Consider the following 23,949-nt stretch of genomic DNA (forward strand, 5'->3'; position numbering starts at 1 on the left):
GCCACCAGGTCCCCCGAGCCTATGCTTTTTCCAGGCTGAAGAGTCCCACGCAGGAGCTCAGAAAGAACTGCAGGGCACAACTTTTTGGGGACAGTGGATTCCTATTGGAAATCACCAAGCTGATCTTGTGAATTGTGTGCAGGCCTTTGTTCACCCAGAGGTGCTAACAGTGTAGGCACCCCAGGGCGCTGGGCTGGAGCAGCACTGACTTCGCCTAGAAGCCCTAGGCACAAACCAAAACCCCACTGTCCAGAGCACCATCACCACGACAAAATCCCATACTCTCTGCTGCAAAACACATGCAAAGCATCAGCCTTCGAGTTTTGGAGAGCTCCTGTCTGCAACACCTAGGCCGAGGCCTGATTCCGGCGGCCCCCGCAAGCCCCGCCCCCAGCGTCGCACGCGCCGCTTACGCAAAGGGGCGAGACCTTAAGGAGGAGGGACCCCTCCTCTCCCTTTGTGTTCAAACCGGCCAATGGGAGCGCGACGCTGCCGGTGATTGGCAGCCCCGCGGAAGGTGCGGGGCGGGGGGAGCTGCTCTGGCGTGTGGGGTTTGACAGCGCGCGCAGCCCGGGCCATATTGGCGGGGCGGGGAGCGGCTGTAGCCGCCCGCTGCAAGGAGGCGCCACCAGCGCCCGCCTCTCGGCCCCGCCCGGAGGGGGGGGCAGCAGCGCAGCTGCAGCGCAGGTGAAGTGGCGCCCGGGGAGCCTTGGGCCTGGTGCTGACCCCCACGTGGCTTTGTGAGTGCGGGGAGCAAGGGCGGGGAGGCAAGGGGTGAAACCCCGCTTGCCCCAGGAGCCGGGGGGTGGCGGGCTGGACGGTAAGGGGTTAACCCCCCGGGGGCCAGGTGCACCCTGCTCCCTGGAGGTCGGGGTGTGGCGGGGGCGGTTGAGTGTCCCTGTCCCCACGCGCCTGGCTGGGGGGACGGCAGAGGCAGGCTGTGGGGACTTGGCACCCTGCGACCCCCTGCCCCCGTGCCAGTGCTGGAGCCCTAGCAGCCCGGGGGGTGGGTGGGAGGGCGCATGGGCCCAGGATGCGCTTGGACGCGGTCCCTCTGCTTGGCCTTTCACTTGGGCGGGCACGGGCTCCTCCTGGCAGTGGCACCCCTATAAAGGGCGGATTAGTGAGAACGGCCTTGGCCTTGACGCCTCTTGCCTGGCAGCCTGCCCTGTGGAGATGCAGGGGAGAGGCGGCAGCTGCGCCGGCACAGCTCCGCCCCAAGCAGCCTCTCTTCCTGCTGTGGGCAGAACACGGGCACAACTGAGTGCTGAGCCCAGGAGAGCCCGCTCCCCCTTTCCAGCCTGCTGGAGGTGCCTCAGGGGGCATGTGATATGGGAGTGCTAGCGCCTGTTTGCAAGGCTTGTTGTCCTGTCAGTCTCCTGGCACTGTCCCAGTGTACCTGCCCTGCTGGAGCCATGCTGATGTCCACCAGCAACCCTTCCCCCACCACTGCTCTTAGCCCTGACCCTCGGCATCCCTGGCGGGATTTGCTTGGCTGGGCAGAGACTGCAGTGTCACGCTGAGCTCCTAGGTGACTTTGAGAGGTGCCTGACTCTGATCTGTCCAGCACATTGTTGCTTAGGGCATGAGACTGTGTTTGAATCTCCAGGAGTAAAAAAGCCTTTGCTCAGCCCTTCTGTTGTTCCCCACCCCCTGCCCAGGATAGGATGCCACAGGCGGACCCTTGCCCTTGTCCTGAGCTGCTGCTTCTCCAGCTTTGCCAGCCCACACAGCTCTCAGGTGTGGCTAGCCATTTGCCTGTAATCCTCTAGGCACCAAATTCCAATGATGTTTTTTTTTGGGGGGGGGGGGGGGGAGTAGGAGCTGAATCCATGCATCCAGGTCCTCCTCAAGGCCCTTTCCTCCTCTCCTGTCCCCCTGCAGTGTTTCCCTCCCTGTTATCAAGAGTGTGTACATGTGTGGACACGTTTTCCCAGTCCCGGGCAGGCCCCCTGGTACCAGGACTGGCCGGGACCTCGGAGTTCTCTCATGTTGCATCTCTTCTCTTCCTGCTGCTCTCCCAGGTCCTTTGGTGAGGGGTGATTGTACCTCCTCCATCATGTCTCAACGCAGCCGGCGCCTCAGGGCCACCCGCTATGACCAGGGTGATGAGGATGGTACTGGCAGCAGCAGTGGTATATCCTCACTCTTGGGTGGCCAGCAGGTCCCCTTTAAGGACACTACCACCAGGTGAGTGTGAGCAGGCTGGGAGGGGGAAGCTATATACCTCACTGGCACCTGTAGTTTCTCAGCAGCTTAGCTTGGAGGTAGGGGAGGAGCTTTCCCTAATGGGAATACTCCTTCCCATTTTGCAGCTTGGCTAGCAGTCACTGAGGGTCTGTCTCCTGAGTACTCCACACGTGCCCTTGCCAGGGAAGGGCAATATGATCAGCCCAGGCCACTACATCTGTTGGTAGCATAGAGGAGCTCCTACTAACTCCATGGCTTCATAAGTCTGTTTTCTTCTTTGCAAAGCCCTCCCATGGCAGCAGTGGGTAACCCTGTGTGCCCCCCTGTTCTCATTCCTCCTCAGTGGGAGTGCAGCCTTTCTGCCTATTACATGCGCTTCACCATTCCCAGGCCATTGCCCCTGGCACTGCTGGGGGGAGCTCTGTGATGATCCACACCAGAACACGAAGACCAGTTCTGCATGTTACTAAGGCCTGTAATGCAAAGACCTGAGTCTTCACGCCTATACTTAGGGGTCTCCTGGGGCAGGGGAGCATGTGTGTATATCTAAAAGGAAGCCCACCCAGCTTATCAGCCTCTCCTAGTCACAGACACCTGCAGGAAACCACAGCAGCTACAGAGGAAGGAAACAGGAAGTAAAGATGGGGGTAGTAGGCAGGGCGATGGCATGGTAGAGCCTGTGATTGGCCAGAGGTGGATATGTGCGTGTGTGGGTGGGGAAATAGCTGCTCCCCTGACTCATATTTTGCAAGGAGGAATGGTAGCAACTTGCTTTGTTTAAAATATGCCACTGCTGTAGAGCACCAGAGGACCAAGCCTCTCCTTGCTACTCCTCCATGCTGGAGTGGGCTGGAACAGGTCAAGGCCCCAGGAAGTGTGAACCCTGATAGGAGAGCAAGGCTGGCCCCATCTCTCCCCTTCACATTGCACCTGGCTTGTAGATTCACCCTCGTTTTCTTGCCTCCTGATAGAAACTTGAGGAAAAAGTCGAGCAGCATGAAGCGTGTCTCACCTGCCCCTACCACCCAGACCTCCTACTACAGCGAATCTGTTGTCAGCGAATCCTACCTGGGCAGTGGCAGGGAGTTTTCTGTGGGGGATAGCACTGCGTATGATGATCCTCTGGATAGTGAATCCTACTGGGGTGAGTGCTTCCTCCCATGGGTTCTGGCCAAACCCCACCTTAACTCCCCATGTCCTGGAGCAATGCCTTCCTTTTGCCCTATGGATTTATTAACTGAGTCCTGGGCTTCCTCTCCAAGCTGCTTCTCCAAAGGGACCATAAACCTGCCTGAGGTGGGCAACCCCTTGGTGCAGATGACAGGGGAACCAAGTCCTCGAAATAGCCCTAGCCTACACAGGTTGCCCGTTACTCAGGTCAGTGGCTTGGAAAGTCAAGTACACACCCCACCAACAACCCTCTCTTGTTAGTGGAGCAGTCCCAGGGTGGAGGGTAGTCTGCCTTCTGAGTGGCACTTTTGAAGCAGCAGGATCATTGCAGGGCATGGGGTTGGGAGGGAGGTAACGTAAATGGAATGGAGTGATTGCTGAGGTGCTTAGGGGTAGCCATCCCAAAGGTCACCAGGAGCTTCTTTGCCCTGAGATGCCAGCAGCAAACCCCATTTCCCATGCTCCGGAGACTCACTGTGGGCCTCAGGAAGAGGAGCGTGGGAGGCTGTTGGCTGTTTTTTCAATGGGATCCTTTGTTACTTGGATAGGCAGGGAGCTCCCAGTGAGGAGGAGAAGAGGCACAGGAGATACGGAGTCCAGTAAAATCAATGGGCTGGCAGAGACCAAGATCTACGATACCTATGCCTCTTCTTCTGGCTATTCCTCTGAAGATGACTATGCAGGTAGGTGGACGACTCTTCCCTGGAGGTGTTTGGTAGCACCAGCGGCACTGGTGGGGGAAGAGACCTCCTAGTAAAGAACTCATCTTGGCCTTGACTCCATTGCCTGGGGAGGAGATAACTCAATTCAGGCAGACAGTCCTCTCTCACAGAATTGCCTCAGATCCGGCTCTGTGACTGGGAAGTAGGCTGCTCTATTCTGCCCAGCCTCACTCCAACCTGGCTCTGTGACCAGGGCAGAGAGTGATTAATATTGACTTGCTCAGGAACAGCATCTGCCCCACTGGATCCCATCAATTCCTACCCAAAGCCAGAAGGTCTCAAAGACATGAGACTCCACTTTAGGGCTCTTCTCTTCTTCCTCCAGGTCATCAGTACACAGACCAAAGCAGCTCTAGCTCTGGCTTCAGGAATGCAGCCTCCCGAGTGGGGTCATTTCTCTGGCTGGTGATCACTTCTCCAGGTGAGTGTGGGGCAATGGGTGTCTCCCAGCTACAGCCTTCCTCTGCACAAACTGGTTTCATGTCCACACATTCACAACATCCACTGCTTGCAGAGGTATTGTGTTATGTGCCCTTTTAAATGGAAATACCAAAAAAATCCACCGTGGATGTTTTAAAGTTAATAAACATCTGTGTACATTAGGGGGACTCAGTACCAGAAAGATCGGGATTGCTGCAGGGCAGTATAGAGAGACATTGGCATGGCTGAGAATGAGTCACAAGAGTGGGACAGCAGGTGTGCTGCAGAGTATGTCTAGAGCAATGATTCTTAGCTCGGGTGAGGTGAGATTTGTTTAAGGATGCCACAAGGAGTCATGCAATATTAGCACTTGTTAGGTGTGCAAGCACCTACACGTGATTCACAAGAAAAACCCATAGCTTTCCAGTAGGAATCAAGAGCATCAAAGCCATTCTACCCTGTTGTGGTATTTCTGAGCAATTTGCAACAGAAAAATTGCTCTGTTATTTAAATGACAAGTGAAATTAGTTTTTGAAAGGGGTTGCTACTAAATTCAGAAAAGTTAGGGAGGGCTGCTTTGAGTCTAAAAAGGTTGAAAACCACTGGTCTAGAACGTGCTTGGGTGAACTAGAGCAGATGCATCTTCCAGAGGTGGGGAGTGGAGGAGGAGGGCTAGCTGAATGCTCTGATGCCATGTGAGGTTCTTTTGCAGGCCGGATATTTGGACTGTTCTACTGGTGGATCGGAACCATGTGGTACCGCCTTACCACCATGGCTTCACTCCTGGATGTCTTTGTCCTAACAAGGTCAGTGCTGACTGGAATACAGCTCAGAGAGATATGGAAGTGGGTTGCCATGGGTCTGAACTCTGATCCAGACATGGGAGCAGGCAGGTGCACCTGGAGGAGAGGATACAGAATTCCTTCAGGGAACTCTGTGAGATAAATGTGTATCAGGCCGCAGTAAAGCTCTGAGGATATAGAGCACTTTTTCTTGGGGCTGGAATGGTAAGCAGTCCCAGGCTGGGCTGTGTGGGCTGGTGTCCAAGGGGGTAATTGACTTCCAGAGACCACCTGGTTTCTCCTGCACAGCAACTGAGAAACTCCCTCGGTGAGAGTGCCTGAGTAGCTGCACTAATGCCTGCTTCCTTTTTCCTCTCTGTCCAGGCGCTATTCAGCTCTGAAGAAGCTCCTTCTCCTCCTCCTGTTGCTCCTGCTCCTGGCTTCCATTGCTTATGGTGAGTCAGCCCAGACCCCAGAAATGCTCACTACCTCCAGCCCCATCTCTTCTGTCCTGGGCACAGTGCCCATAAGATCAGGGTGGCATCCTGGCTGCTCTGAGGTAACCCTGTGGTCCTGCAAGGTCACAGGAGAAGTCTCATCCCTCCATGCTGTACACAGGTATTGTTCCTTGTAGTTGCAGGTGTGGGCTTGAAGTGGTGGTTGGGAGGATTCCTTGGGTTAAGGTTAAGCTGCAAACTCAGGGGACTGGATTCATAACCCAAGAGGCACCTTCCAACCATATGTTCCTGTGTGCATGCCTAGAAGCAGGCTGTCTTTATGCCTGGGGGCTGGTCCTGGCAGGCAGGAAATGGGTCAACATAGAATGAGGATGCTGTGAGGCTGGCCCAGATCCTCTGTCAGCTTTGTACTCATTAGCCTCTGTAGGATTTGCTGAACCCACACCCTGGCTCCCAATTTTCTCAAATTGTGAGGGAGTCCTGGTGGTCCCACATGATATTGCAAGTCCTTGTCTCTAAGCAGGGTAGAATTGGACACCCCCTATCCAGTGTGTCTCAAGTGTGGAGCCCTGGGAAGTTTGCACTGAGAGTCCAGCGTTGGCAGGGGTCCTCTGGTGACCATCACTGCTAAAATGGCAGTCAAAATATTGGCTCCCAGAGTGAGAGAGCTGTCCGTGTCCTATTCACTGTGCTGAAGCCACGAAGCTGGTGGTCTCTTTCTGCACACAAATGTGAGCCAAGAGCTGGAGCCAGTCCGTCTTGGCATTTCTAACTCGTCCCTTTTGGAGTCTTTGTCTTCCTGCCAACTGGTCCTTCTTTGTGATGCCAGGTGCTTGGTATTTCTACCCGTTTGGGCTCCCGGTGCTCTACTCTTCCATGTCTTCCTGGGGAGCTGCAAAGATTTCAACCCCTATTGCTGGCAAAGTTGAGGTGTCTGGAGCTGGGGACCTAGCTGCGGTTGACCAGGTGGGTGACAAAAGGGTCAAGAGTGCAGTGTGGAGAGAAGCTCCAGCATTTCTGGTTATCCGCATATTGACCCAGCTTTGTCCCGCCCCTCCCTCCCCCGCCTTCCCCAAAAACCTGCCAGAAGAGTGCTGTAGACAGAGTGGATGGGAGGCTGGGTCCACATGAGAGCAGTTGCCTCTCTCCTTGTGTCCTGAAAATGAGAGAAATGGGGACAAGGGAGGTATGTGACTGTCTGGGGCTAGGTTTGTGCATCGCTGGCCCCTGTTGGAAGGAACAAACCCAAACTGTTGTTGTGCCTATTGGCAGAACATACGATGGGCTTGGTGGGCATGTGCACCACTGCCCCCTGCTGAAGCATAAGACACTCATGTGCCTTTGTCCCCCCCCTGGGCTGAGTTAGGAGAGCTGCCCCAAACCCTCGGGTTGGGTTGCCCTTGGATTTGTATGTATGCTGCTGCCCCCTGGTGGAGAACGGAGGCCATCCATGCAGCTGGGACAGCAGGGGTGCAGTGCTAGGCCTGTGTTTACCACTCTTGTGTTTTGTGTTCCTTTGGCTCTGCTCTGGTGATACAAGTCGGAGCACCATATCTTGTCTCGGTTGCAAGCCCTGGAGAAACGTTTCAAGGCCCTGGAGGCTGAGGCATCACAGCTGGAGGGGATGGAGCTGCAGAGAGGGGTGGCAGCTGGAGGAGGCCTATCCCATGATGACATCCGGATGCTCTTGGAGGGGCTAGTGAGCCGTCGTGAGGCAGCGCTGAAGGAGGATTTCCACAAAGAGTTGGACCTACATGTCCAGGTAGGGGAGCCTGCTCAGAGTCTAGCCTGCCTTGTTTGCTTCATAACAATACCCCAACTGCTTCAGTCCCTCTGCTGTGTTTGTGTAGAGTCTGAGAGCATGGGGAGCATGAGGCCACATGCTGGGGGGTTAGTTCAGGCTGGGGTGGATCGTTCTGGATGGGCCATGCTAGTTCAGTGGTGGGATGAGAGAAGATAGAACATGAAGCAGGTATCTCATGAATGTGGGATGATAGGTATCATGCAGGGTGAAGTGAGGGTGCTAGCAGAGAAGTTAGGAAGGGGAGTGTGTGGGAGGAGGTTGGGCACAGGGAGTGGTTGGATGGGCTAGGGTAGAGATGGCTGGAGGTGAGGCCTGTGGGTGACTGCCCAGCAGGGGTTCAGTAGTGGGATTGAAGGTGGCTGGAGTATGAGGTGAATCTCTGATCCTCCTCCCGCCTCCCTGCAGAACAAGCTGGATACCATCCAAGCCAAGTTGCAGAAGGATTTAAATGGGCACTTAGAGAAGATCACGCAAGATTCTCAGGTAAACGGGCCTTCCCCTGGGAGAGCAGAACTGGGTACACTGCACGCTTGGGGTGTTGCATCTCCCCATTGAGATGTCTCTAAGAGAACCAGGGATGGAGCACACTTTCTCCTTCACAGCCTGCAGCTAAACCACTCATGGCTCTTTGGGTCTGTTAGCTTCTGTCGGGTAAATCTGGTAGCATTAGGTTGGTCCTAGAGCTTCTCAAGGAAAAGTGTGAGGCTGTAGGAAAGGCTTAGCAGCAGTTATTGCTGAACTAATGGCCAAAAATACTGTCCCCTACTGCTGTAGGAGACACAAAGCCCAGACTCTGACCACTTGTGCTGAGTTAAGATCCTTCACAAGTTATGTAGAGGTTGCTCAGACTTTTGGCCTGATGTGTGCTAGACCAGTGTTTCTCAAACTGAAGTTCACTGACCCATGGGGGTACATTGCAGACTTCCCTCACGTGCCCTGTATGAAGGACAGGATAAGTAGGAGGTGGAAAAAGATGAATATAAATGGAGCAAAAAGAACAACTCTGCCTCATCTCCCAGGCTGTCTGAGAGGTTTCAGTGTAGTTGTAATGACAGAAAACATTGGTACTTTTCCTTGTCTGTAATGGAGCATCACAAACACTGGTACTTTTACTTGTCCGTAATGGAGCGCCACAGACCAATATAACATGCTGAAAAGGGGGAGTGTAACCCAGAGATTACAAGCGCCATCGCAGTGCATGAATCGCATTCTGCTCCCCTAAGTGCCCCCTTTTAGATTCCTTTGGGGGGTGAGAGATCCACCTAGTGCCCTGCAGGATGTAACATGGGTGTTGTACAGCAAGTGGGGGATAAATATGCTGAGCCAAGTCTAGACCTGCTGCCCTGAAGGTGAGCAGTTTAATAGCATGGCGTACCTTGTGGCCAATGCAGGGCAGAGCATGCTGTTTATAGACTGTGTGCTTCATGGACTTAAATGACCCTGAATTCGGAGGCACGAGTAAGCATGCATAAGTCGGAGCCATTTCCATATTTTAAGTGGAACAGACTTATAGGGCCCATTTCCTAAGCCCAGCAATGCATGCTGTGGTCCTGGCTGGGAGTTCCTCTTGCACTGTGTTATGCATCTCGAGCATATGCAGGTGTGTGCACACAACTCTGCCTCCCTGAAAGGTGACATGTTTCAAACCAAGAGATGTCCTTTGTCAGTGTGTAATGAAGAGGCAGAACATGCTGTGAGAAATCATTGGGTCTGAGAGCTTAACAAAGTTTAGAAAGATGTTGGGTGCTTCTCTTGATAAGGGCTGTGATACTAGACACCGGGCCTACGGGCCAGATGTGGCCTGTGGAACCATGTCATCTGGCCAGTGGGCACTCCCCACAGGTCCAGAAATTTGGCAGCAGGGGAGTAGTGGGGCTAGAAGGTTGAACACCACTAAATAAGGGGAACATCTAGAGTTAAAAGAAATGGTATTGTTAGGATCCAGGGAGGGGTGTGAGGATGCTGTACCTTATGCTGGCCTGTAGCCACCAGAGATTGGATTGAGACCTAGTGTAGGAGGGCAGAGGGGAGGGGGTGGTTTTTACACCTGCCTCAGGTGCTGGCTGCTATCAGAGATGGGATACAGGCTGAATGGCCATGGGACCTGATCCAGATGGGCAGGTCCTGTGTTCCTATGTAACTCTGTTCAGCCCCTCACCACATGATGGATCTCATCCTTGCACATTTGTTTCCGCATGTTGCTTCTCTTGCAGGACATGGAGGTCCGGATGCTCCAGCTGAATTCAGACTGGCAAAGGTAATCTGGAACTTCTCAAAGGGTTGCCTGTCACTTTGATGTGGTGTCTCATGTGTGGGCTAATGGGGCTTTTAATGGAGTGAGTAATTAGCAACCTGGGTGTGGAGAGGAACATCTCTTGGGAACCCACAGGGATTCTTATGTGATCATACAGAACCTTCCTTCACCATCTGGAAAACTGGAGTCCTGTTGTGTTTTTGATATTCCTGGGGAGGGTGCATGGGGGTGTGTGTGTGACTGAGATTCTGTTGTGCCCAGGAGAATAAACCTGGGCAGGAATGAAAATGAACTGATAGAGACACTATCATCCATGAAAGGAAATGATATTGGTGGGGGCAAGGCAAACTTGAGAAACAGTGATGCTGACGGGGATGGGGCAGGAACAGAAACTAGGCAGCTGGTTGGCTGTGACTTAGAGATTCAAGAGGGGAGCTGATGCAGCTCATGTGATCTCTGGCTTCATGTCTGTGGAAAAAGGAGACCTGGTCTTCCCCACTGGGACTGTGCCAAGGAAGGCTGCAACTCAGATCTGGCTTTAACGATGCCAGAAAAATGCCCTTCCTGGAGGGAGTTCAGGGAAGAGTGACAGGAGGCTGGAGTGATGGATGGATTGAAAGTAGTGTAAAGAAGCCAACTGTTGCTCAGTTCAGTAGAACTTGATAATCTACAAGCTGGTGAAGTGTGTTAACACCTGGGGGAAGGGATTGTTTAGGGGACTTTAAGGAGGTCTCACTACAACATGGGGGATGGACCTGAGCAAAGGCAATCCCTATCTGGAGATTGGAAGAGCCTTCCTATAGAGGGAGGTCTCCCAGGCTGTGGAGAAATTTCCCAAGTGGAAGGAGTACTTGCTCTTGGGGAACATTTGGTTGGTTTGAACAAAGTCCTCCATTGGTCTGTGGGAGGGGAGGCCTGGATCTGGGTCCATAGAAAGGGTGGTAGGAGGACCCACAATGACCTCCTACTAATGCTGTGTCTTATTACTTTTCCTGGTTTGTTCTTCAGCTCAACAAAAGAGGGGCTGACGGGAAACTTCCTGCAGGAGGTGGGCAAGCTGGAGATGGAACTGGCAGGCCTGAGAAAAGAGATCAAATTTCTGACATCTGAGCAGCAGGCGGTAGTGAAGCATGTGGAGTCACTTCCAGGACAGATCAAGGGAGTGTGGGACAATGTGAGTTTCTAACCCCAGTCAGTTCCCACTGTGAAAGCCGAGTCTGACCCCTTCTCAGTGTGGCAGTAGGCATGTCTGGGGGATGCAGGCCTTTCTGGTCCAGTCCCACTATGTAACGCCTTGTCTGCACTGACCACCACTCAGTGTCTACAACCTGGACATCTTTGGATGGACTTTGGATATCTGCAGAAATGGTGGGTTCCAGCAGACCACACATTCAGGGTCCCCGCAGCTTCTTGCCCTGTGCCATTTCCCCTCCATTGGTCATTCTGCCCTGTAGGGCAGCCCCCTCACCTGACCTGAGCTTTCTCCCTTGGTGCTTTCAGGTGGAGGCGCAGTTGCCCTTGTGGATCGAACAGTTCTTGTCACAGCCGAGGAAGGATGGTGTGGGCAGCCTGTTCCTCCAGCGCGAGGAGCTGCAAGATCAACTCCAAGAGATGGAGCATAGAATCCTCGCCAAGATCTCTGAAGACCAGCAGATGTCTGCACAGGATGCCAGGGCCAGCGTCAGGGTTGCACTGCAACAAGGAGGAGTCATGGCAGTGACGGAGGAGGTGAGGGGCAGCCCCCTTGATAGTTCACAAGGGCAGCCTTCATGGCTTGTGGGGAGGGATGTGAATGTCTCTCACTTGCATGTCACAACTGCGTCGGCCTGCATCAGGGTTGTCTTTGCTGGCACAGATGCATGGCTTAGACAGCCATCATGTGCTTTAGTGTATACACAGGCAAGTGTGTGTCTGTGTGTGCAGATACATGTACATGGCTAGGGCATGCCAGGGCATATGTGGGAGCTGATGTATGTGTGCATATGGTTTGGGGTTGCAGGCAGTGTATATATGGTCACGCTACCACCCCAATGTGTGCTTCTGCGGGGTGACGCCCCATCCTTTCTGTGTGGACATGTACTAGGGCAGATGGGGCTACTGTAGAAAGAGGTTTGGATCAGGGTTATGGGATATCAGGCATTTCCTGCTGCCCTTTTGGTGACTTTTGTTACTGCCAAAACCTCAATAATGACATGAGTCTGGGCTTCTTTCACTAGGATCCGGTTTTGCTTGTTGCAAATCCAGAAGAAGCCCTTTTCTGAGTTCACTGAGCACTCACAGATTTTGAAAGGAAGTGAGGTGGCAGCTTCGAACATTTACAGCTTGTTCTCCAAAGCACTCAGAACTCGTAGTACTGCTGAAATCATTTGGAGCTTCAGGGATTCAGCACTGTTGATGATGAGACACTGTATAATCCTAAACTTCCCTTCAGTGAAGACTTGGAAGGACAGGCCGTGCAGGCCTAGTGCCAAACTAGGGCTTGCAGAGCTGGGGAGAGATCCCAGACCTGCAAGGCTTTGGGCAAGTAATGCTATCTGTCCTGTCTCTCCATTCCCCATCTGTAGCAAGGTACTGGTGTTCCCTTACCACTGCCCTGTTTTGTGTGTGTGTCTACCACCCTTAGTGCAATGGGAGCCAGGTCATATTCAGGGAATCTCAACACTGTGCTACTGTAACACAGTTAATGGCAAACTTTTCCTTTATTCATATTAGTTTTTAAGAGGAGTGTCTCAGAAATGTTTTCAAATAACAACCTATGGGTATTTTAAGAGGATAAAGTGAGCCAGTGGTGCTAGGATGTGGTATTTGAAGTGCCTCCTGCTGTTTCTTATGAACACATGCAAAGAGGGAAGAGAAGAGGCCAGGAGGAGATAGGAGAATACAGCCTCCATCTCATCTCCTCTCATGTCTCCAGAAAGAGCTTTTGGCACAAGACTTACAGAGCCCATCATGGCCCTGCTGGGCAGTTGGCTGGGTTGCTTTCATTTCCCCCTTACTGATCTGTGGGAGGTGGCAGGAACCTCCTTGAGACTGGGCAGGTTTTGGCTTTGCAAACTGACTCAGTTAAAAGTTGTAAAGTCAGCATTATGTTGGCCAGCTAAATCAGACTCACTTAAACAGCAAGTGGAAAGAGGTGGAAGTAAGGAGGTGGATCCAGCCTTTTTCAGAAGGAAGTAGGAGCCATAGGGTCCTGTCTTTAAGACTCAGCCATGGGGATGAGGATCTCATGTAGGTCATCGTCAGGGTGTCAGATCTAGGATTTCCCCAAGTGGGATGCAGGTGCAGCAGTCTTCACTGCAGGGGTGGTTGCACCTGCTGCTCCCAGCTTCCTGCTGTCCCACCAGTGCAGGCAGACTGCCCCTCAGGAACCTCCTGGGACCTTTTTTTAAGTCCTTAAAGCAGGTGAAATTCCCCCTCCTTTCCCCTTCCTGCTCAGAGACTCACCTTTTCTCCTACTTCTCCCCCTCCCCTGCCTGCAGCTGCTGCTCTGTCTGGGGCTGGGGAAGCGCCAAAGCCAACTAGGTTGATCAGGGGCTGGGTTCAGTTGGGGGAGGGACAGCAGCAACAGGGCAGCTGGGGAATAGTTCCCCCCAACACCCTGCTCAGTCCCAGAGCAGGCACGCTGCCACTGTCTCCATCCCCAGCTGAACCCAGCCCCTGTGTAGGGAGTAGAAATGGCTTTTGTACTTCCCTGATCCTGGGACAGCAGGGAAAGGCAGGCAGGGGAGAGAGCATGCCTTTGAGCAGAAAAGCAAAGAGAGGGAGGTGCTTCACCTGCCTTAGGGACTTGAAAAAAGATGTAGGATCATGAGCCAAAAAGGCCATTGGAACAGCGGTATTTGTTGCTCTTGGCATGTCAAGGTAGTAACCATAGTGGTCCTGTTCTTGATGTGGTGGTGCTGGTGCTCCCTGCTGCTCTGAACAAGCTGATGGGATCTTGCTGAAGAAGAAATGCTTATGAGAATGTGGTTGCCCCAGCCCATCCCGCCTCCCCAGCCCACCAAAGACAGAGGTGGCTGATGTCTGGGCACTGCCTTTCAGTTGAAGAAGATTCTGGTCTTCTGGCTATAGAAACAGAATGGCCTTGGCGGTCCCTTTAATTTAACAAATGCAGTTGGCATTGGTGCTGTCCTGTGAGCACCCAGCCTGAGTCTTGTACAGTGGGCGTAGGGAGAAGAATGGTCTTTGCACCTTTCTTCTACTTCGCACAAGTTAAGAAGTGGTGGGAAAGTTCAAGTCAGTTGCCTTTGTGAGACAAAGGGAAATGTGCAGAAGGCCATGGCGTGCAGTGGCGGTACAAATGGGAGACCAGATGAAGGTGCAGGTATGTAAACATGTGGTATGGGGTTGCACATGAGGGACTGCACTGATGGTATGACTGTAGTGCGTTTGCTTCCCCACCACAGTGTTGGGCATGTATGTAAAGGCTGAATCTGCTGGTGTGCACAGGGATATATCAGCAGAGGGGAGAGCAGGACTTTCCTGCCCTGGTATTCAGCTCTGTCACAGCCTCTGTTTGTGTTGCAGGAAGTGCATCTCATTGTGAACCGAGCCTTGAAGCGCTACAGCGAGGATCGCATTGGCATGGTTGATTATGCCCTTGAGTCCGCAGGTAAGTGAATTTGTTGCCTTATCACCTTCCTCCTGTGAGGGCCCCTGAGAAGGGAGATCACGCAGCAAATGCTACTGCTCTGTTGATCTGCAGAAGGCCTTGTAGAAGACTTCTAGTAGCTGAGCACATGGCTAAGCACCTGGATGCACTAAGAGGGAGGGTATGAGATTGTCATGGGGCAGAGAGGGGAGGAAGCGTGTGGCAGTGGCTTGTACCTGTGCCAAGAGGCATTGACAGGATGCAGCACACTTGTGTTGCAGTACAGTGTAGTTCAGCAGGTAGCCTGATCTTGCCCACAAGAATCCTTGTAAAGCTGAGCATGCCATAGTGAAGGGAGGAGGGAGCTCAACAGGATCCATGGGGAAACTCCTTGTATCACACCCTGGGAGCATAGGCAACACATTAGTGCTGCCAGTGCGGGGGGGCACAACTCCACGTCAGTGCCGCAGTGGGGGCTACAACTCCACACCTCTGCTGCTGCTCCTGCTGCTGCTGGCTTTTGGGTCCAGCCGGGCTGCAGCCCCACCCATGCCATTGGCACAGAAATCATACTGCTGCCAAGCCCTGACTGGCCAGGCTACAGCCCTGTACCTTGCACCCTGCTGTCAGCACAGAAATCTGGGGGGGAGGGGAGGTGTACCCGAGATGTCACCAGTGACTCGGAGCTGGATTGAGATACCTCCCTCACGTTCTATTTGGCACATCCACTTCCCCCATCTCCCAGCAGCCCCCAAGATATATGTGCGGAGAGCTTTGCTGTGATACGTGGCAGGCTGTAGGGGGCTCACGGCTTCTGTTTCTCTTGCTCCCAGGGGCCAGTGTCATTAACACACGGTGCTCAGAGACCTACGAGAGGAAAACAGCGCTGCTGAGCTTGTTTGGGATCCCCCTGTGGTACAACTCCCAGTCTCCCCGTGCCATTTTGCAGGTAAAGACCATGCTAAGCAAAGGTGTCCACACCTTTCCAGGAGCACAGTCAGAACTGCCCCTGGGCTACTCCTTGTATTCCCCTGGGCACTAAGCTGGATACTTCACCTCAGTTATTTCCTCACTCCAGTTTTTATTCATCTCTCCCTGACACTCAGGAACTGTCCTCTCTCACCCCCAGGTTGTCACTTCCTTCTCGTTCCCAGTCTCTGGTTTCTCCTCAGGCAGAGTTTGGAAACAAACATAGTGGCCTGGGATGTCTGCATCTCCCTGATGCCCTGTGGAACAGGCAAACTCTTCCTGTTGCTTGCACCAAGTGGTGAGACTCTGGCAGGCAGGCTCTCATTTGTCTTCTCCAGCTGTAGTCATAGCAGTGCACTCATAGTTGGTGTGCCTGCCCCCTTGTGGGTGCAGCTGCCAATTTGGTCTCCCCTGTCATAGGAGTCACCACAGAAAATGAGGCTGTTGCACCAGCCAAACTGTTACTCTGATTCTGACAACGCCAGAGCATTCAGGGCAGGTGTAAAGAGCTGGTAATGTCTCAGGGCAATAGTACAGGCAGAAGAACTTTCTCCCCAGTCCCAGCCAGCAAATGCTTTGCCCCAATGCCAGAGGCTGTGTAACTGTTAGTAGGGTAGCATCCCTGTGTGTTGAGCCAGGTGATTTGCTACAGCCATGTTCTTTCTATGCACTTTCTTAGACAGGGACAGGTCCCTTTAGTCCTTCTGACAGCTGGCAGCAGGCCATGACCCCTTCTCACCCTGGCATATCCTCTCCTCTCCTCTCCCCCTGCATTGATGTTTTACAGCTTAGAGCACACATTGGCTGCTCTAGTGGGGCTGTGTGACCTGGCGGGGAGGGTTGAGAAACAAGCACCCTCTTCCCCTGCCCCTGCAGCGTTCTCTTGACTTGCCCCTCAGTGTGCTGCTGTCAGCTGCTGTGCTGCTTGCTAGAGGTGGCTGCCCTCATTGGCGGGTGAGCGAGCCCTGTCTAGCAGCCGGTACTGTGCTTTGGGAGGAAAGGGAAGAGCATACTACAGGGGAAGATGGCCACTTATCACTCCACTTACTGAAGAGCAGACGGTGTCTTGTTCCTTTGTGTGTAGCCGGACGTTCACCCTGGGAACTGCTGGGCGTTCCGTGGCACTCTGGGCTTTGCTGTCATCCGCTTGTCCAGCCGCATCCGTCCTACCGCTGTGACCCTGGAGCACATCTCCAAGTCCCTTTCGCCCATGGGCACCATCCCCAGCGCCCCCAAGGACTTCGCCATTTATGTGAGTGTCTTGAGTTGCCCATGATTCCCCGGCCCTGTGAAGGAAAAGGTGAAAATAGGAGGGAGGGGATTCAGTCTCTCTTACCATCAGGTGTCACCACTGGCTTTGCAGAGACAGATGCTTCCTCCCTTCATAGGCTGAAAATGGATGTCTCCTGAGGGGGCTGCCTGAGACTGGGAGGGGCTCTGCTTTTGAGCAAAGGCCTGAGTTGTTTGGGAATGGGGGTGAGAGATGAGGCACAAGAAGTGGGGCTATTCTAAACGAGCAGAGGTTGAGGTGGGAGATCTGAATGTGGTTGGTAGGAGGTAGGGGAGGTGTGCAGGGGAGGGGAGGAAGGAGATGGTACTTAGGATTGGGGGTTGGTGAGGGAGTATTTCTGAGGGGAGGAAGAGTCCCTGGAAGAGCGGATGCTGGGGGACGAATGGCAGTACAAGGGTAAGGCATCTGTTGTTGGGGGCATATAAATATTGGAAGGATGACTTGGGGTGGAGAATAGTGGGGGAGACAAGAGGGAGGGAAGTGAGTGTGTATAACTCTTGGCCTTCTCCCCCTCTGCTCCTGTGTGCCCCTATCCACCTCTGCTGGGAAAAGGAGGAGTGGAGTTTAACTGCACTTGTACCTCTGTCTCCACCTCCTACTTCCCCTCGGGGTGCTCTGCCTGCCCCACACTCCTCCTCTTTCTCTCTTTGCCTTCTCGTCTCTCCTCCCTTCCTTCCTTTCCACATTGACTTGTTTCCCTAGGGCTTGGAAGAGGAAGGACAAGAAGAAGGCATCCTCCTTGGACGGTTCATGTACGACCAGGAGGGCAATCCCATCCAAACGTTCCACTTCATGGTATGGAGAGAGGGTGGGAAAAGAACTCTTTGGCAATGAGCTACAGAGGAGAGTCCTGGGAGCACCGGACCCCTGCTTCTCATGCTTTAGAAATGGCCAAAGCATTTTCTTGCAGAGGCTGTGTTCTTGTAAATTCAGCTCCCACTGGTCTGCCTGGAGCCGGTGGGGCTGGGTGCTCTGGCCCAGTGCATCTCTGAGAGGTGCCACTCAGGTGGCTTGATTCTTAGAGGAGTTCCAGCCTTCCTCAAGCTCAAAATACTGGCTGCAGTTCAAGAGAGAGGAGGATACCAGGCAGTCAGCAAATGACCTGATCCAGTGCAGCTGGGGCAGGGAGACCTGGGTAGCCAGTATGATGGTCTGATCCAGGGCAGCAACATGGGAAGGCGTCAGGGGATCCCTTGGCCTGATGCACCAACAATCTGATCAAACAGCTCCTCAGCCTGGGAAATAGGTGCTGAGGCTGATTATGAAACTAATCTTGTATCCTTCAGCAGGGGTTGTTCAACCTTTCTCTTCCCCTCCCTCCCACCCCAGCTCACCTGCATGTGCCCTTGCAAAGCACAAGCTGTTTGTGCTCTGGAGGAAACCCCCAACTAACCTCCCTTCTTGGACACTGGCTTAGCACTGGATGTGGCTCAGCCCTTTTGGGGAAGGCCTTCGGCAGCAAATGCAGGATGATATAATATCTTCAATGGGTTTCTCCCTCAGACCCAGCCCCCCTGCTACAGGATCCCTTGTGGAGGTACCCAGGTCATTCTGTGCTCAATATTACAGGCTAAATCCTTAGGCTCTTGCTGCTTTTACAGTCCAAAACAAGCCAAGGGCTGGCTTAACTGGAGGATCCCCTGCCCCTAAAATTGTTGCCATTGCTCCTTTTTTGATTTTCCTGGTGTAGGGTGTGCATGTTCTGAGAGACCTGTGTCCAGTATCAGCCTTACATGACTTGGGCACCAGTTGACTCCTGGCTGCTCACACTGGGCACAACACAGACACAGCCCCCAGATACAGGGCCTGCAAAGGTGGTTTAAAGCCACCTTCCCTCTGCCCTCTGTTTTTTAAGCGTGTTGGGTAATTTCTGTAGGATTGTGATGGTGCTGTTGAGTGTCAGGGGCTGCAGGGCTACATCTCTGGGATGCCCCCTGCCCACGCAAGTGAGAACACTGACCCTTGATGTTTGTTTGTCTGCTGGGAGTGACCAGGTCTCCTCTCTCTTCTCAAGGGGGAAGATTTGGGCGTCTTCCAGGTGGTGGAGCTCAAGGTCTTGAGTAACTGGGGCCATCCAGAGTACACGTGCATCTATCGCTTCCGTGTGCATGGGGAGCCGGCCCATTAACCTTCCCACCTCGGCTCCCCCACCCCCGCTGGCTACCTCAGGCTCTATGGAGGCCGTGAGTGAGGACGGCAGAGAGAAGGCGTCACCAGAAAGGAGAACAAGGAAAGTCGTCTTTTTTGTGGCTTCACTCATAAATCCTTCAAGGAGGAAACAAGTTCCCTGGGAAATATATTCCCCGCCCCCAAGCTTTTTTGCTCTGCCACTTCCAGAGAGTTTTTTGCATTTAAGGAGGGGAGGAAGGGAAAGGATTTTAGTGTCTCAAAGGATGGTGTGGCAGGGTAGAAGAAAGCCACCCATGGGCTTGGATGCAGCCTGCTTTCTTTTCAATTCACGTGGGACACTTTTGTAACTTTTTAATCTAGTTTTGAAATGGGTCTCTGCAGTCAGGATCTATTCATCTGCCTTTCCCTTCCACACCTTCCTGGTATCTAAGAAGCCTACAACATAGTGTCCCAATGGCTTTAGGAAGGTGTGCACAATTATAGTATGCTGGTTTGGGTGTGTAGCATATATGAAGTTTTGGGCTAGGGGAGGAGTGTTATATCACCAACTAGTTTTGCACAGTTGCCCATTCTCTTCCAGTATTGGGCTTGCTTTTTTTTCCACTCAAGGGCTGACTGGCTGTGGGTTGAATGAGGATCCCATGACCCTGAAAGTGAGATAGTAGGCATGTCTGCAGAGGAAAGTAAGTGGGGCAGGGAGGTGCTAGCTGAAGGGATAATATCAAAGCTAACAACTGTGGGAGAAGAGACTCTTCTCCTTGGGGTAGTAAAGCCAACCCTTGCACTGGAAACTGCCTGGTCTAGTCAGTGTATTATGTACCTGTTAAGATGCAGATCCCTTCCACCACAGGCCAATGCTCTTAGTTTTCAGTGATGTGTGATGCTGTTGGCTAAGAAAGGAAGGGGTCTCTGATAATCCATGCACTTATGTCACTCACTCATACAGCCTCACATGGTTGCAAAACCCTCACACCAGATATCTTTACGTTGATGCCCCTGAAGCCTCTTCCCACCTGCTGATTTTCTGTTGTCATAATAATGAGAAACTTTTTGCCTTCCATGCAGCGTGTAACCAACCTGTAGAACATTCTGCTGCACAGAACCACTGAGGCTAACAGTTGATGTTCAGATAGACCTTTTATTTGGTACAAAGACAGCTTGGGCAGTAACACTAGCTGGAGTGATATTAGCAGGGCTACTTAATCCCCAGGCCTTGTTGTACAAACTGATCAACAGCAGGAAGTGGAAGAAAACTTCCTCTTGCAGCTACTGTACAGTGAGGTGCCACTGTCTGGCATCTGTCATTGACTGTTGATGGAGATGGGGCACCAAAAAAAAGGGACCAGGGGCATGTTCTGGTAGTTCTTGCCTTCCTGGTTGTAGAAAACCCTAGCCAAAATGGTACTTGAGGGGGGCAGGGAATGAATGTACCCATATACCAGTTTGTGTGCATCTGTATATAGACAATTGTATATAGAGGACCCATGGACAAAGGTAGCTTCTGTGCTGTAGTTACCCATATATATGGTGTGTGTTGGGAGGGAGGGGGTATGGGGTGGTCAAGAGGGTATTAACGTGATCGCACAAGCCTCACGGGGTAGTGGGGCAATGAGGCAGTATTATACAGGGTTTGGGGTGAAAGGCTCCTGGCAGTGCCCCTGATGGCTCCCAGCTATAGAGGATGCTGAAAGCTGGAGGGTAGATTGGGCCTGAGGGCTCATTGCAGCCAGGGGGATCCTGATTCAGAGTATTCCAGGCACCTGGCTTGGCCAGACAAGGGCCCCAGTGATGGTGGGCCTGCAAAAGTATTAACCGTGGCAGTAGCAAAGGTCCCAGGAAGGAGCTTGTGGCTGAAGCTGGGATTGGGCTTTCCCTGGGGGATATATTAGGGCCAACCTCCTCTTTCCCCCTTGCTCACGGCTGCCTGAGGTGAGGCAGCGTGGGGGAAGGCTGACAGGGCCCCTGGATGAGCCGGGGTTACTGCTGCTTTCTCAGGCACCAGATGATAGTAACAATGCTCTTGTTAATTACTGGTAATCTGGGGGCTGGTGCCACTCTGGTACCTGTCCTCTCCTCTTCCCAGGGTCAGATGGTTAATTATCTGTGACCTACTTTATTTGGAAGGGATTGTTCCTCCCCCCAACTATGGTCTCGCCTCCGCTTCTCCGAGTGTCCATTCCCATCCTGCTGGAGACCGGCAGCACGGCCCTGAGCTGCAGCCAGCCAGGCCTGCGAAACGCAACAGGCGGCTTCACTGTCCCATGCCCAGGACTTGGCCCTTTCCCTGCCTGGCAGCACCAATCCCAGAGTTTGGCAGGTTTGGAGGGAAAGCCGGGTGGATTTACCTGGCAGGAGAGAGGCAGCAACACTCATCTTCAGCCACAAGCAATCTCCCCTGGGTTAAAGGAGTGCAGTTACCAGCTGGCTGGGGGTGGGGATGGCGGGAAGGGTTTATAAACTGGCTGGATTGCTGGCCTGGGTCTGTGTTGAGGATACGGTTTCAGAGCTGAGCGGCAGGCTTGGAGCCTGTTTTGGTTTGGGCAGGAGCTGCCGTGGGCTGACGACCTGCCTTGTGCTTGGTTTTGTGCAGCGTGCTTTACTTTTAGTTCTGCTTACATTTGTATTGTGTTTAATGTTTGCATATCTAATCATCCATGTCTCCTTCACTTGAAGGAAAAGGCAAGGGCCCCTGCTTTGCGGCACCAAGTCTGGCCACAGTTGGCACACACCCATCCCAGTAGATACGGGCTCTGAGCTGGGAGTCATGGAGCACTGACTTGTGCCCTGTTGCCTCAGTCTTTGAAGCCCAGAAGGGCCAGAGATGTTGACTTGGGGAGGGGCCAGGGGATTCCTCACCTAGAAAGCAGTGGGTTTTTTGTGGTCAACATCTCTTGGCGGGACAGCTCCCCATTTCCCTAAGGGAGGAGGGTTGGGTGGCATCTCCCTTTGGAACTGGTCACTGCTACTCACAAGGTACAGAGGGCGACAGGCTCTTGTAGTTGACCTGTGTAGCAAAGAGGCACCACAGGGCTGGGAATAGAACACTGGTTCTTTGGCATGCAAATGTGAGGCACCAGTCCATAGGTGGTGGTACCACCTGCCAGAGAGTGGGTCTTCCTGCTGCAGGGCCTTGCCACCTGCTAGGAGCAGTGGGTCTAGGGCCAGATCCAGAGGCATTTTGGTGCCTAAAATGGGGCATAAAGCAGCATGTAAACAACTGTATCCAAAATGGTGATCTTAACCAGCTGTCCTAACCTCAGAGGTACCTCTGCTTTCTAACTTCAGCAGTTTCTTGGGCCTGTGTGTGTAGCCAGAGCTGCCCCAGTTCTAGCAGGGCTATTGTTTTATCCATTGACCTGTGTGACGTAAAATAAGACATCTTGATAGGTAAGGGCTGTTCATGGGTAGCTTGTGTCTAACGCAGGCTGTGGATTGCTCACCTGGGACAGGCACCTGTGTTTATCTTTAGGCTATAGCCAGATCCATTATAAGGCCTTAAAGGATGTATAGTGTTTGCTAACCCTGCCCATTCTCCAGCTCGCAGCACTGAATTGGGAAGAGATTAATTATCATGATTTTCTGCTTTGGAATTTCTTGCCCATCTGTAGGGTCAAGACGTTTCAAATTTGGTACTTTAGCCATGTTTATCATGAGGCTGGGTATCCTGGTACAAATACCCAGCGTGAGCACAGCAAGACAGTAATAAGAGGGAAATATCTGCCAAGGCAGAGCTTCCTTGTTTATTCTCCTTGGACTGCTTCACTTTAGTCTCACTCTTATTCCATGTTTGTCTGTCAACAGTGTTACAAATTAGCCCTGCGCAAACAGATGGTTACAGGCAGGAGATCAAGCTGTATTTAATTCTGTAGCCTATTACAAATGCTGCACTGTTTTGTTTTGGTTTTTTTAATCTACAGATTGTAATTTATGCCTATGCAAAAAAACCCAAGACAGTAAATTATATCAAAAGGTTTTTGTTGTGTGTTTTTTAATGAAAAATGAGTTCTGTGAAAAGGTAGGAGCTGTGGAAATGCTCTCTCAGATGGGTTGCCAGTTGGGAAAGGTGCACAGGGATGGAATGGACTTTTTTTTTTATATATACACCCTCCTCCCCACCCCGCACCTTAATCCCTTTCCTCTTCATAGCAGTACGGGCTTATGCCAGAGCTTTAGTTCAGTCCAGCTCTAAGTCTCTTGCTGAGCCTGGCTTGCTCCAGTGCCTTGAGGTGATTCTGCAGTCAGAGACATCAGGCAACACTTCCAGATGCTCGAGCAATATTTGCCTCCTGTACAATTTTGCCTGCCACTCCCCTTCCTGCCCAACGCTGAAGAGTCACTCTCCCATCCTCTCCAGCTCACCTTAGAAAACCAGTTTAACTCATCTCACTTTAGTAAACTGGTGACTCTTAACCCAGTTGCTGGGGCACTCAGTGCCTTGAGATCCTTAGAAGGGTGCCATGCAATGTTAGCTGTGCAAACATGATTCACAAGAAAAACCAAGATTTCAAATGGGAATTCATAATGTAAAGAAGTTCCTGAGCTGTTGTGATCTTCCAGAGTTCTTTGCAACAGAAAAGCTGCTTATTTGTCTGTAGTCAAAAAATAAAATGAAGAGCTGGCATTTTCACAGGGGTCCCTCCAGTCTAAAAAAGGTTGAGAACTAGTATAGATGATGCCTGCCTCTTGACCCCTGCATTACTTTGTCTATCCCAATTCAAGAAATAAACTAAAGCTTTACAGCATGTGGCACCCAAATCTCAGAGCATAGCTTCCTTATTTATGCTGCTGACCACAATGTAGAGCTGGAAATAGCCCATTCTGTGGAGCAGGAGATCTGCCCTTCTTACAGACTTGCCTTTATATCACTGACTTAGTAAGTCTATACAGTGCGGCTCACCCCCGCCTTCTGTCTTGTTAGCTCTGCGATACCAAAGAAAGCTTTGCTCCCAAGTGGGTGGGTTCTTTGCTTCACATCTCCATGCCTAGCAGGTGTCATTCAGTCGTACCCCATGGCACCCAATATAGGATTCTTGTGAGGGGATACCACTTTTCTGTTTGGGGTAATAATAATGCTACCGTATTTACTTGACTGTAAGATAACCCTGAACATAAGATGACCTCCCAATAATTAAATTCTGTATCTGGAAAACTTCTAAATGTTATATCTA

At 52.2% G+C, this 23,949-nt stretch overlaps 1 protein-coding gene across 2 annotated transcripts; it reads left to right on the forward strand.

Annotated features, from left to right (window-relative positions):
• Window positions 1-562: 562 nt before the first annotated feature.
• On the forward strand, window positions 563-22,754 carry SUN2 (Sad1 and UNC84 domain containing 2). Of its 2 annotated transcripts, none has more exons than XM_019489437.2 (18): window positions 563-687; window positions 2,025-2,190; window positions 3,162-3,334; window positions 3,909-4,043; window positions 4,408-4,503; window positions 5,215-5,308; window positions 5,669-5,739; window positions 6,572-6,708; window positions 7,283-7,504; window positions 7,952-8,029; window positions 9,760-9,803; window positions 10,809-10,974; window positions 11,301-11,528; window positions 14,328-14,412; window positions 15,225-15,340; window positions 16,445-16,612; window positions 17,354-17,446; window positions 18,666-22,754. In XM_019489437.2, the coding sequence occupies exons 2-18, from the start codon at window positions 2,060-2,062 to the stop codon at window positions 18,777-18,779; spliced, it is 2,151 nt and encodes a 716-aa protein (XP_019344982.1). In that variant the 5' UTR covers window positions 563-687; window positions 2,025-2,059; the 3' UTR covers window positions 18,780-22,754. The 2 variants fall into 2 exon arrangements, with proteins under 2 accessions (XP_019344982.1, XP_006276303.1); XM_006276241.4 differs by having other exon boundaries at window positions 564-740.
• The last annotated feature ends 1,195 nt before the right edge of the window (window positions 22,755-23,949 follow it).

Source organism: Alligator mississippiensis, chromosome 4 (assembly GCF_030867095.1).
Source record: "Alligator mississippiensis isolate rAllMis1 chromosome 4, rAllMis1, whole genome shotgun sequence".
Classification (NCBI taxonomy): Eukaryota; Metazoa; Chordata; order Crocodylia; family Alligatoridae; genus Alligator; species Alligator mississippiensis.

Bases quoted from the DNA above. Each gene is read 5' to 3' on its own strand.
- SUN2 (XM_019489437.2), top strand. From the start codon at position 2,060: ATGTCTCAACGCAGCCGGCGCCTCAGGGCCACCCGCTATGACCAGGGT. The intron at 7,505-7,951 runs GTAGGGGAGCCT...GCCTCCCTGCAG, and splicing joins AGTTGGACCTACATGTCCAG to AACAAGCTGGATACCATCCA. The intron at 8,030-9,759 runs GTAAACGGGCCT...CTTCTCTTGCAG, and splicing joins AGATCACGCAAGATTCTCAG to GACATGGAGGTCCGGATGCT.